The following is a 14,617-nucleotide window of genomic DNA, read 5'->3' on the forward strand; positions in this document are numbered from 1 at the left end:
GAGATCATATGATAATTGTCTTTCTCTGATTGACTTATTTTGCTAATCATAATACCCTCTAGTTCCATCCACATGGTCACAAATGGCAAGATTTCATTTCTTTCGATGGCTGCATAGTATTCCATTGTGTATGTGTGTATATGTGTGTGTGTGTGTGTGTATACATATATATATACACATATATATATATATATGCCACATCTTCTTTATCCATTCATCTTTAATGGACATCTAGGTTCTTTCCATAGTTTGGCTGTTGTGGACAGCGCTGCTATAAACATTTGGGTGCATGTGCCTCTTCGGATGACCACATTTGTATCTTTAGGGTAAATGCCCAGTAGTGCAACTGCTGGGTCGTAGGATAGCTCTATTTTCAACTTTTTGAGGAACCTCCATGCTGTTCTCCAGAGTGGTTGCATAAGCTTGCATTCCCATCAACAGTGTGGGAGGGTTCTGCTTTCTCCTCATCCTCACCAGCATCTGTCATTTCCTGAATTGTTAATTTTAGCCATTCTGACTGGTGTGAGGTGGTATCTCACTGTGGTTTTGATTTGTATTTCTCTGATGCCAAGTGATGTGGAGCACTTTTTCATGTGTCCGTTGGCCATCTGGATGTCTTCTTTGCAGAAATGTCCGTTCATGTCCTCTGCCCATTTCTTGATTGGATTATTTGTTCTTTGGGTGTTGAGTTTGATAAGTTCTTTATAGATTTTGGATACTAGCCCTTTTTCTGATACATCGTTTACAAATATCTTCTCCCATTCTGTCAGTTGTCTTTTGGTTTTTTTACTGTTTCCTTTGCTGTGCAAAAGCTTTTGATCTTGATGAAGTCCCATTAGTTCATTTTTGCCCTTGCTTCCCTTGCCTTTAGCAATGTTCCTAGGAAGATGTTGCTGCAGCTGAGGTTGAAGAGGTTGCTGCCTGTGTTCTCCTCAAGGATTTTAGTGGATTCCTTTCTCACATGGAGGTCCTTCATCTATTTGGAGTCTATTTTCGTGTGTGGTGTAAGGAAATGGTCCAGTTTCATTTTTCTGCATGTGGCTGTCCAATTTTCCCAACACCATTTGTTGAATAGACTGTCTTTTTTCCATGAACATTCTTTCCTGCTTTGTTGAAGATCAGTTGACGATAAAGTTGAGGATCTATTTCTGGGCTCTCTATTCTGTTCCATTGATCTATGTGTCTGTTTTTGTGTCAGTACCATACTGTCTTAATAATGACAGCTTTGTAATAATAAGATTGAAATCTGGAATTGTGTTGCCACCGACTTTGGCTTTCTTTTTCAACATTCCTCTGGCTATTTGGGGTCTTTTCTGGTTCCATATAAATTTTAGGATTATTTGTTCCATTTCCTTGAAAAAAATTGATGCTATTTTGATAGGGATTGCATTAAATGTGTAGATTGCTTTAGGTAGCATAGACATTTTCACAATATTTGTGCTTCTAATCCATGAGCATGAAACGTTTTTCCATTTCTTTGTGTCTTCCTCCATTTCTTTCATGAGTACTTGATAGTTTTCTGAGTTAGATTCTTTGCCTTTTTGGTTAGGTTTATTCCTAGGTATCTTATGGTTTTGGGTGCAATTGTAAATGGGATTGACTCCTTAATTTTTCTTCTGTCTTATTGTTGGCGTATAGAAATGCAGCTGACATCTCTGCATTGATTTTATATCCTGACACTACTAAATTCCTGTACAAGTTCTAGCAGATTTGGAGTGGAGTCTTCTGGGTTTTCCACATAAAGTATCATATCATCTGCAAAGAGTGAAAGTTTGACTTCGTCTTTGCCGATTTGGATGCCTTTAATTTCTTTTTGTTGTCTAATTGCTAAGGCTAGGACTTCTAGTACTATGTTGAATAGCAGTGGTGATAATGGACATCCCTGCTGTGTTCCTGACCTTAGCGGAAAAGCTCTCAGTTTTTCCCCATTGAGAATGATATTCGCTGTGGTTTTTCATAGATGCTTTGATAATACTGAGGTATGTATCCTCTATCCCCACACTTCAAAGTTTTGATCAAGAAAGGATGCTGTACTTTGTCAAATGCTTTTTCAGCATCTGTTGAGAGTGTCATGTGGTTCTCGTTCTTTCTTTTCTTAATGTATTGTATCACATTGATTGATTTGTGGATGTTGACCCAATCTTGCAGTGCAGGAGTAAATCCCACTTGGTCGTGGTGAATAATTGTTTTAATGTACTGTTGGATCCTGTTGGCTAGTATTTTGGTGCTCATCATTTTTCTATTGAGATGATATATTCTATTGATATATGGAAATTCCTTGGATATTTTGGTAGTTAATTCTTTATCATTTAGGCTGCAAATATTTTCTCCCCATCTTCAGAGAAACTGTGGCCTTTTGGCTTCTAGAGATTTCAATTTTGATGTATTCTTTTTGTCCTTCATTTTTATACATGACTTCAACATTTTGTTTCTTAAGGATTTCTTATATAGTCAGAAAGGTGTTTTTGTTTCCTTTTTGTTCTTTTGTATATTTTTTTTAACAATTGGATCTTTAGTCTATGTGGAATTTTATTTTTCCCATATGTATGATTTTTCCAACACCACTTATCAGAAAAATCTGTTTTCTTCCCACCGTTTTGAAATGTCTCCTTTATCATATATTGCATTCTTATTTATACCAAGAGTCTGTTTCTGGATTCTGTTTAGTGTCAGTGATCTATTCCTGAGCCAGTGCCATATTATTTAATTACTATAGCCTCATAATAAAACATTTACAAGACAAATCTTTCTCTTAGTTTTATTTTTCAGACTTGTCTTGGTTTTTCTTATGCTTTTACTCTGTGCACATTTTGGGATCAAATTGTCAAGGATTTATGCTATCATTAATGTATGTTTGCATCAATGAATATATTTATATATTTTGTCATTTATTCAGGAGTTCTGTTATTTCTTTTAGTAAAGTGCTTGTAGATTATTGTGAAGATCTTGTTATATTTTATGTTCGATTTGTGTCTAGGTATTTAGCACTAATTTTTCCAGTACAAGGCTTGTTATAGTGCCTGGCATGTTATAGGTGCTCAATAGATTTTTAAAAGTGATGAATAAGTGAATATGCATGTAGTTATTGATAAATAGGTGAGTGTATTGAGCAAAATCTGAAAATAATAAATCCAAAATAGGTGAATTTTCACTTATTTTAAAGGAGAAGATATTTATGCTTAAAATTCTGACTTTTTTTTTTTGGCACTGTCATTACTTTATTGATGCTGATGCCTGTAATTTACAAATTTTGAGGGACCATTACGCTGAATTGCATCTCTCTCTCAAACACAAATTGATTTGTGAAATTCGGGAAACCAGAAGAAACACACACACACACACACACACAATTTTTTACATTTACCCCCATATTTGCCGTGTCCATACCTATGTATTTTGTTACAGAAAATAAAAAGAAGCTGAAGATCTATAGTTTCCATTTGTTGTCATTTATCTTCAACATGAAGAGTTCAGCATTTTTTTGTAATGCAGTTCTGCTGGTGATGAATTCTCTCCATTTCATTGATCTGATACTGTCTTTTCTTGCCTTTGTTTTGAAAGTATAATTTCACTGGATATAGAATTTTGAGTTAAAGAGATTTTTGTAAAGGTGTTCCATTTTCTTTTAGTCTCCACTGTTTCTGATAATAAATCAACAGTTAATGTATTATTATCCAGTATATAATGTTTTCATCAGACTATTTTAATGATTTTCTCCTATTTTTAGATTTCAGCAGTTTTTCTGTGATATGCTAAGCTGTCCTTTCCATTATATTTATCCTGCTTAGGATATATGAATTTTGCAGATCTTCATGTCCATGTTTTTACCACATTTGGGTAAAACCCAAATTACTTACTGTAATCTTTTTTACCCCATTCTCTCATCTTCATCGAGACTCTTAATACACATATTTTAGACCACTTTCTATTGTCTCACTGGTTACTAAAGCTCTCTTTATGTCTTTGCGGTCTTTATTCCTTACTCTTCTTCAGACAGGATAATTTTGATTGTTTTTGTCTTCTACTTCTGTGATTTTTTTTTTTTTTTTTGGTCAAGTCCAAGTTCTGCTATTAAGCCCATCTGATTTTTCTTTTCATATACTCCCTCATATGGTTCTTTTTTCTGATAGTTGTATAATTTTTCCTCGACTGAAATTTCCACATGTTCAATGCTTCATAATCGTATTTTTTTTAATGTCCTTGACCGTGTTTGTAATAAGTACTTTAAAGTCCTCATTTGCATGGGTCATCTCAGGATTCGTTTCTTTTGGCTGTTTTTTTCTCTTGATTAAGAGTCCCAGAAATATTCTAGTATGTGCAATAAATCTTATGGTCCTTTTGCTTTTACCTTATAGGTATTTTTGTTCCATATTGAGTCTGCATGGTGTTTATCTTGTTTTTGAGTATTTTTGGCTTTCTATTTTTATGTTTTCTATCTCGGTGTAGGTAAACCTGAGGGAGTTTGTTGAAACATGAATTCACTGCCTCATTTTTGTCAGAGGTTTCTATTTTCTATAAAGGGAAGTGCTTCAGATAGTAGGGCATTGCTTTTAATTGATAGATAATGTGTTTAGTGTACTTGAACTGAGTCTCACTTTAGAAATAAAGGAATTTTATTTATATATTTCCTCTCTGTTCCAAATGTTTTAAAAAATGGTTGTTTAGATTTAACTTAAACATGGTAGAAATGAAAAAACTTTATAAGAACTAAACTGCAGTAATATTAGAAATAAAGGTGAATGTGTACATCATTAAATAAGAAATTACAAATTCATTTGAGGCCTGAACTTTACCATAAGAAAAAGTATGTCTATAGAAAAATGTTATGATTAAGTGTGCATGTGTTTATGTGTGTGTATGTCCAGATGCCTTTCCTGTTATTTTTATTGCTTATTTACAGTGCTTATATCAATGCCTATCTTCAATTTCTTAGTAGTCATACACATTAAACATCAAATAACTGTCAATATTAATGAAAATTTGTTCAGTAATTTTCTTAATTATTAGTTCATATTTATTAATTTTGAGCATGTAAGACTCTAAGTTTGCCTGTAAATATAACTGTGTCTACATTACATGGAAAAGGCTTTAGGGGATTGGAAGAATTATAATTCTTAAGAATTATCCCTTTTTTTTATTAAATGATTTTTAATTTGTTATTTTATTTAGTCTTCACAACAACCTTGATTTTGTACATTTTGTGATTGAGGAAACACACAGACCAGGATGATGCACTCTGTGAGTGCCAGAACTGAAGTTTGAACTTAGTGCCATTCCAAATGGGATATTTTTCATAGTTTACCTTATTTCTTCTTATAAACTTTGAGTATTCTTATTTTTGTTATTTTCTGAATATTCTTAAGAGTCTTTATTTCCTTTTGGACCAAAAAAGTTTTTCATTAAGTAAATAACAAAGAGTGTGTTTTTCTTTTTTTGTTTTCAATATCCAATTTTTAGTTATACAAAAAGTTGAGGGGACTGGGTGTGATTCTTTTTTGGTAGGCAGGAAATCTTTTATTGTTGATTTTTAGATTTATTGTATTGTTTACTGGATTTGTCCTCATTTTCTCATGCTTAAAATTTCTTTATGTTCTGTTTATTTTTAATACATAATATATCTTCATTTTTAAAGTTCATTATTGCTTTACTATATCTCTAGATTAAAAGATCTCATAGTTTAGGTATTTCTCATTCTTGATGAACTCTCTGTATGAAATTAACCTTATCAGCTCAACTTTTCACCTCTTTTACATCATTTGTTTCTGAAATCTAGGTGAAATTGAAGTCTAGGCAAGCACATATGACTAGAAACTCCCTGTGTGAGAGTGTATTTTTAGTAAAAACAGAAGAAACTTCAATTCACAAATCTTTTTTTTTCATTTTGCTTAGTAGATCACAATTTGTGACTTTTTTTAGGTTTTAGAAACAAGTGAATTGGTATATGCTGAAAAGAAACCAGATTATAGGAAACATATACCAATATCTCTGATAAAGGAAAATGATATTCATTTAAAAAATGTGAAGTATTACGATCCTTTATTGTCTACAGGCAGAATGATGGGTTTTGACTAAGATATTTTAGATTAATTTCTTTGCTTTTATAAATTTCTAAATCAAAATTAGTTAAGAAAAACTAAATTAAACTGGAGAGTGCTAAACTTGGAAAAGCCAAATTGAGCTTTAAAATTTGTTACTGTATTGCATCATCATTTTCTGTTTGGCCTTATAGCTAGCATTTAATAAAGAAATTTATAAATATTCCAATGGATTTACATAGAACTATGATTACTTATAAATTATATATTTTTAGTTTTAATATAAAAATTCTCTTAAGGAAACTCCATGTAATCTTTGTTAATTAAACTTTCAGGTTTGAAAACAGATTTATTATAAAGTAAATAATGGCTGTATACTACTTATAGGAAGTATGACACCTTTTATGGAGCTTTAAAAAGTAAACTAGGATGATAAATATTTAGGTAACTGCTTTTAATTGTACTATAATTTAAATTATTACTTAATATTGCCAATTATTCCTTTTTAGTTCTTTGAAACTTTAAATTTTATGTAAGTCTGATCTTTACTGGTTTTTGTTTTTAATTTTTTTTTTCATTGGTAATCCCCCTCGGTTCTGCTTTCTAAAAATATCCCCAATTGACCATTTGTCACCACCTCCACAAAACTGCCATTTATCTAGGCCCTCATCATATTTAATCTGTGTGGCTTCTCTGTGTAGTTTGTTGCTTGATTTCCTTCTGCTTCTCCCTTTCCACAGTCTTTTACCTACACAGCAAAAAGAGCGAGCTTCCTATAACCCATACTCCTCAGCCCAGAACCCTCTACTGGCTTCTCATCTCAAAAAGGATGGCCCTTAGAGTCCTTTGTGACTGGCCTGCGGCTGCTCCTCTCATTTCCTCTCCTTACACTCTTTCTTCACTCTTCTCTAAACATAGGGCTTTCTTACTGCCTTCCTTAAACATGTGAAGCACACTCATACTTGAGAATATTGGTACTTCCTGTCTTCCTCTCAGGACTCCTCTTCTAGATATTTGAGTGAGTTGTTCCTATACTTCATCCAAGAATTTGCTAAAATACATTTTATCAGAGGCTGTCCCTGACCTTTCATACCTAAAATCCTTTTTGCAGAGATAGATACATAATTGTAGATTTATGTCTTTTTCTCATCCTTAAGTATTTTTTTACTCAGGCCTAATTTGACAACAGGTATTTTTTGCAACACACTTTATTGAATTCTTTCAAAACATTCAAATTACTTTTGCAGAAACAGAATCTTTTTTGTACTGTCAAAAATCATTGCCTTATATAATAATTTACTAATTCTCAAGATTTTAACTACTGATACAGTTGGCATAAATATTTTGGGCATAAACACACCTGATGCATGATAAAGCTAAAACTTACCTGGTACAAGCAGAATGTGGACTTCATTCCAGAGTTGTCTACCAGACTCAACATACATACCACTATGGACATCAGTCGAGAGTATTTTACAGAAGTGCGAAGTCTTTGTTAATAATCCACGGAGTTGATCAAGTAGATCTCAATTAAAAGAGTTTGATTCGTAATTAAAACAAACTGAAATGTTTGGCTTGATTATGTAAAAGAACTCTTCTGGATTATTCTGATTTTATTGTTCTGTTAGTTGATCTCAAAAATAGGTTGTGTAATTGTTAAAATAAAAACTTCCATTTGAAGTTAACTCCAAGATTAGGAATAAATGACTTCTAGAGAATTACTGTTTTTCTTAACATATATAGTTAAAAAATGACATCTAATGAAAAATTCTGCAAGTGTGTGAAAGTGATGGTTATACAATATTATGGTGTGCTCAAAAGTAAATTTTATATTGCGTATATTTTACCACAATAAAACTAAAAAACATCTACACTTGCATTCTTTTAACATAAGGAAAACCTGTGACAATGTAACTCTACAGTATAGAAGAAAAAGCAGAATTCATGGAATTAGAAGACTTGTATAATACTAACTATGCCATGAATGTACTGGACAAAGTTTGGCAATTCTTTTGCATTTTCTTAGCTGTAGTTTTCTTATATTTAATATGAATATACTTCTCAGTTTTACGAAGAACAAATGAAGTTGTTCAGCTTATGAAGGACAACTGACGCCTTTTTAAAATTATAAATCAGTTTACGGATTGCAGGTATAATTTTTCATATTTTCAGAAGAGTAATTAATTGATCTGGCTATTGGTATTAGATATAAGATTTTTGGCTTGAGGAATTTGCTGTTGAGGTTTCTGTGTATTTTGAATTGTGTGTGTGGGTGAAAATACATCTTTTCCTAGGTTATAATTAATTGAGAATGGAAATGTTTATCTTACATTTGGAGTGTTTTGTTGGCATTATTAAATTGTCAAAGTTTCTCTTATTGTTGTCTTTGCCTAACAAGCCTTCGTAATGTCTGAAGAGAAAGCTGCCTAAGTCGAGTTAGATATTGGATAACTTAGCTTTTCCTTTCTTATTTGAAGTCACTTGGTTTAAAAGCATTTCCAAAAAAAAAATTGCTGTGGGATAGAGAACAGTAGATTGGGTAAGGTACAATGATAAAGTAATAAAGCAGATTTAAATAATAGAAAATTATTTATTTTGAACCATTGATTAAATTGTATTGCATTTCTGAATTAAGTTCAGTGAATTTAAAAGATTGTTTTTCCCTCTAAGAAAATAATGAGTGGGGGGAGCTCATCAGTCAATTTAAGAGATATTTTGCAAAAATACAGTATGTGGGAAAATGATCAATAGAAAGCTCACTTTAGCAAGAAGCACCTTCTGTACAACAAGAAGAAAATCAGAATTTGAAGAGGAAACAATGAGTATTAGATGAAATATATATTGAGTGTTCTATTTTGGACATGACAAAGAACTCTATGACATAAGATACAACATATAATACTTTAAAAGGTCTTAATCTTTTTAGAATTCCCTATCTTTAACATCTTCCATTACTTAGAAGTATGTATTGGAAAAAAGTATGTATTGACTGTGATTAATAGAGTATGTGCCCTGTATTCAGTTTCAAGTAATTGTTTTTTTCCCTTAGTTGTAATATTTCTGCCGTTTGCCCCAGAATTACTTGAGATAGACGTGTGGCCCATTGATGTATTTAAAAATGTTAAATTTGATTGCCTTAAGGTAGCATACTCAGGCTTTCATTTGCTGTGGTTTCTGCCATTCTTACGCTGTCTGCCTTACCGCACTCATTTCACTTACATGAAACATCTGGCTTCTGGAGACATAATGTAACTATTACAAAACCTTGACGAAACAGGCAAAAGGCAAGCACAGCAAACAAAAGCATAATTCCTAACTCATGCCTGCAAAATGCTTACCTTTCCCTATCATGCCTGTGAATGGAGATTCCCACGAAACTTGGATGAGCAGGTATGAAACCAGTGGTCTTTGAATTATCCCAATGCATTGTGTCACTTATATTTAGTAATAAGTTTTTCATTTTTCAAACACTGTCATGGCTGTTATATTGTGCATAAAGGCCTATGATAAATTTCCCCTAAGTCAAAGTCTGGTGGAGAGTACAGATTGCTAGTTTTACCTAGTTATTCCTCATATTTTATTTAATTGATATTTATTGGGAAGGATACATTCTTTGGAGACCTCTTTTGGAGAAGGGTCTGTTATTAATATAGTAATATTTCCAATTATTTAAATGAATGTCCTCAAAATGTGATGGTTGAGCTGTTCTTGTGGTAATGAACTTAAATCCTGGAAATCAGTACAGAATTTGAAATGAAAAAACTGAACCATCCAGATATCACTCTGTTTAAAATTGCCATATGCATTCTCTTTCGTACTCTGCTTTATTTTTTCTTCATCAGACTTTTACCACTAAACATTGTATATTTGTCTCTCTGTTTGTTGTCTGTCTCTTCCTACTGTATAAACCATGAGCGTAGGGGCTTATTTCTGTTTAGTGTTCTACTTTACTGCTTAGAACAATGTCTGACACAGAATGAGAAACTTAAGTATTTGGTGTGTAAGTGTGTAAAACCCTTCTCATCTGACTTTGGTGTATCCTCTTCCGGGGACTGCCCTCTCCATTTTATCTTCAGTTGTCCTTTAGCTTAATATTTCAAAAACACAGATCCTGATGTAAATGACCTTACCCTTTTGCTCACAAAATAACATTAGTCCTTAAGTATATCTCACTTACTACATTGCTGTTAGTTCTCTCTTTGCTTTAATTAGACCTCTGAGCTCCTTGAGGAAAAAAACTTTGTTGTCTTCATCTGCTTATCCTTCGTGCCTGCCATACTATCTGAAGGTGCTTAAGAAATGTTGTAGAATGGAGTAATGTTTTACATGTGAAAAAAATCTCCAGTCCAGAGGTAGTATGGTACATGTTAATGATTATGCTGAAAGTTAGCCCCAGAGGTGGATTCCCATAGTCCAGTGTTTTACCACTAATGAGAATGGATTTCAGCTTTTAACAAAAAGCATTTTGTTTCTTCACTTGCAGATATTGATGATGTTAAGAAATACAAACCAGGTTACTTGGAAGCTACGCTTAATTGGTTTAGATTTTATAAGGTGCCAGAAGGAAAACCTGAAAACCAGTTTGCTTTTAACGGAGAATTCAAAAACAAGGTGAAAATGATAATCTTTATTTGAAAACGGACCTTGTGATACTTGTACAATACTTCTTTCAGTTTGGGGCGTTTCTTATGTGAATATTTTTAGGTAACATGGTAACAAAAGTGCTTTATATTGACTTCAATATTTAAGGACATTTTATCATATATATTTAAGAGGATTTTTTTTCAGGAGATCTAAGTGAATTAATAAGCTTTGATACATATATATATTCATCTCTTTATCTATTGACAACTCCCTCATCTCAGAAAATGAAGGATTTCCATGGTTAGTCTAACTCCGCAAACTGTGTATGAAGAAGCTTCCATTTCCTATTCTGGAGAGGAGAAAGTTACTTACTTTACTTACTATAAATCCAAAGGGGCTTCCCCCTTAATAGTTCAGCCTACCATGACTGACTTAAGCTGCTTAACAATTAAGAAAGCATTTGAATTATCTTACTGTCATAGGATTTTTCTATTAGAATACCACAGAGTTAGCATGAAGTTTGTCTGATATGACACAAATGGAGAAAATGGACCAAAGACATCAAGTCTAAGTCATGGAATATTTTTTTTTTTAAGATTTTATTTATTTATTTGACAGAGAGAGATCACAAGCAGGCAAAGAGAGAGAAGGAAGCAGGCTTCCCACTGCTTCCCACATCGAGCAGAGAGCCCGATGCGGGGCTCGATCCCAGGACCCTGAGATCACGACCTGAGCCGAAGGCAGTGGCTTAACCCACTGAGCCACCCAGGCGCCCCACATGGAATATTTTTTTAAAGTTATCACCATTATTTAAATTACACATACACCAACACTTATGTGGGTACTAATAAGTAAAATATATGTAAAATAAACAATGTGAATGGAAACTTAAAAATTATAATAAATATCTTGCTATATAAGAATTTATTGCTTGACCTAGTATTTTTGAAGAGGTGCATTCAAAGAATCTTTAAGATCTTGAGGGCTTTGTCTAAGACTTAGTAAATGTAGATACAAAATTTGTTTTCAAATAGATACTCTTTTTTTTTTTTTTTAAGATTTTGTTTATTTGACAGAGATCACAAGTAGGCAGAGAGGCAGGCAGAGAGAGAGGGAGGGGGAAGCAGACTCCCCACTGAGCAGAGAGCCCGATGCGGGGCTCAATCCTAGGACTCTGAGATCATGACGTGAGCAGAAGGCAGAGGCTTAACACTGAGCCACCTAGGTGCCCTGATATTCTTTCTTAAAAATAAAATATTAAAAATTTATAAGTAAATTATTTTTTGTTTTTTTCCTGTAAAAAATTTTATATTTTATATTTTTCATTTGAACTTTTGTGGCTCCTTATTGCCTCAGGGTAAAATTGCTAAATCATGAATTTATAGAATGAGGTGGTTTGGGGTAGGTTTTTTTTGGTTGTTGTTTTGTCTTACTTTGTTTTCTTTTGCTTGATTTTGATAAATACTAATTTTTTTCTGAGTGAAGACTAGGTCAATTATACAACCTGATTTTGGAGCATAATATCTTATTCATTGCTTTTTACCGCTTCTGTTTAAAATATAGTGCCTAACTCAGGAAAATTAAATTGTATCTCTTCACCATGTTTTTTTAACTAGTATGTTAGTCACCATACAGTACTTAATAGTTCCCCATATAGTTTTCCATGATTCATTGTTTGCATGTAACATCCAGTGCTCATTGTAATATGTGCCTTCCTTAATCCCCATCACCAGGCTAACCCATCCCCCTAGCCCCCTTCCGTCTGAAACCCTCAATTTGTTTCCCGGAGTCCACAGTCTTTCATGGTTTGTCTCCCCCTCCAATTCCCCCCCCACCTTCATTTTTCCCTTCTGATGTCCTCCATGCTATTCTTTGTGTCCCACAGAGAAGTGAAACCATATTTGAAAAGATGACACCATGTTTGAAAAAGATTTTTCTTGCCAACTCCTTTAAGCAGGTGGAAAAGTGATTCTAAATAATCATAATTATCTGAATAATTCGGTTAAAAATCTTTCTTTTTATTATCTGGACAATAAATTGGCTTTTTTGTCCCAGGTCTTAAGTGGAACTCCCCAATAGCGCCTCTTTGGGCCATACTCCTTTATCTCAGGCAACAATAGAGCTGAAAGAACTTTTTTTTTTCCCACCAGAAGTACATTTCTCATTATTACATCTTGGTTCCCAAGATTTTTTATTTTCTTCATTTCTTACCATAATGTGTTTAGTTGTCATAGAAAGAGAAAGGAGGTAGTATGAATTAGTTAATATATAAGGACCCTCCTTAAGGAAAATTAGCAACATTAGGAGGAGAAAAATGAAATTTGCTGCTTTGGAATAACAAAGCAAGTGTTCCTTTAGATAGTCTTATAGATACGGATCTAGCAAGAGGTATATATTGTTGATTTTGCATTTTGGGCCACAGTAGGAATTTATACTAAGAAAAAATTTGAGAATGTTTAGGAGGCTTACTACTTTTAGACAGTGGATATTCTAAAATGATTATACAGTTAGATTGCAGTTTTGATGGTGATGGAATTAATAGGTATATGCTTACTTACAGGCAAGGGACTAGACTAAGCACTTTGCACAACTTGTTTATCCTTTCAGCAGCTGGTTAATTTAAATCAGGTGTTGGCAACTTTTTTCTGTAAAGCACCAGGTAGTAAATCTTTTAGTTTTTGTAGGCTGTATGGTTTCTGTCGCAACTTCTCACCTCTGCCATTGTAGTGCTAAAGCAGTCATAGGCCATGTCACAAATGAATGGGCATGACTATGTTCAATAAAACTTTATTTATAAAAACCCGTGGTGAGCTAGATTTGGCCTATTTGGGCCTAGTTTACCAACCCCCAAATTACAATTTCTCCATTACCTTCTACTTGACAGATGAAGAAGTTGAAGGTTAGATAAAGTAACTTGCTCAAAAGTCACACAGCTGATAAATAAGGCTGCCAGAATTTATACTCAGGTTTGCCTGACTCCAGAGCTCGTATTCTTAAAAATAAGCTGTCATAGTGAGAATAGTTCCATGTTAATATAATGATGTGATCTTTATGTCTGTTTTTGGTTTGAAATAGGCTTTTGCTCTTGAAGTTATTAAATCTACTCATGAATGTTGGAAAACATTGCTTATGAAGAAGTGTGATGGAGGGGCTATAAGTTGGTAAGAATTCATTTTTTCTATGTAATGTTATTTTATTATTAATGGTACTAAACAGCTATATTATACTAGTCAGATAAAAAAGGAGAGTTGGATTTTTTTTTTTTTTTAAATGCTTATGGAGCACCCATTTGGAAAGCAGTACCAAGTGCTGGACACTATGAAAGTAGGAATTGACATGGTTACCTTTCTCAGATTTATAGTTTAGTGGGGGATTCTGTTGAGTAAACAGGCATTTTAATTATTATACATTGTGATATATGCAAAGATGGGATAAAAAGTGATTTTTCAATATGCAAATGGTTATTTTGTTTATGTGTAACTACTACATCATTTCTTGGTGAAATAGTAATAAGCCTTTTTATCCAACATGATCTGGGTCACTAGCTGATTAATGAAAGGGAATCAAATGATAGTAACATACATAACTCATTTTTTTCTATTTTAAAACATTTAAACGTACATTTATTTACTCCTCTTTGGATATAGGGCTAAGACCTTTTCTGTATATGTTCCAAATAAGTTATATATATTCTAACATAATACAGAATAGAAAACCAAGATAAGATCCTCTAATCCTTAAACTCCTTACAGTTAAAAACTCTTAAAGATTCTTAGGTTCTGTTTCCTAAACCTTTTTTTACAGTTTTCTTACCCACACTACTTTGACACCAGTTACTATAGTGAGTTACCTTTATTGAGGCTTTTTAGCCTTTGTAGTTTTAGAGCCTACTTAGTGTTCATAGAATCTGTTCTCTTTCTACACTCCCTTCTTTGATGAGCATAATTACCACTTAAATTATGAAATAGTAAAAAGGGCAACTCACATCAACAGGTTTA

The 14,617-nt window shown here is 33.1% G+C and overlaps 1 protein-coding gene across 2 annotated transcripts in view; it reads left to right on the forward strand.

Annotated features, from left to right (window-relative positions):
- PPA2 (inorganic pyrophosphatase 2) overlaps positions 1-14,617 on the forward strand; it is an 85,241-nt gene that overhangs the window by 45,087 nt on the left and 25,537 nt on the right. For both annotated transcript variants that reach the window (XM_032860520.1, XM_032860529.1), the window contains 2 exons: positions 10,519-10,646; positions 13,695-13,780. In XM_032860520.1, the coding sequence (XP_032716411.1) occupies positions 10,519-10,646; positions 13,695-13,780 (214 nt within the window). The remainder of the gene's footprint in view (positions 1-10,518; positions 10,647-13,694; positions 13,781-14,617) is intronic.

The sequence above is a fragment of the Lontra canadensis genome, unplaced genomic scaffold, assembly GCF_010015895.1.
Source record: "Lontra canadensis isolate GAN:19392208 unplaced genomic scaffold, GSC_riverotter_1.0 scaffold1, whole genome shotgun sequence".
Taxonomy (NCBI): Eukaryota; Metazoa; Chordata; class Mammalia; order Carnivora; family Mustelidae; genus Lontra; species Lontra canadensis.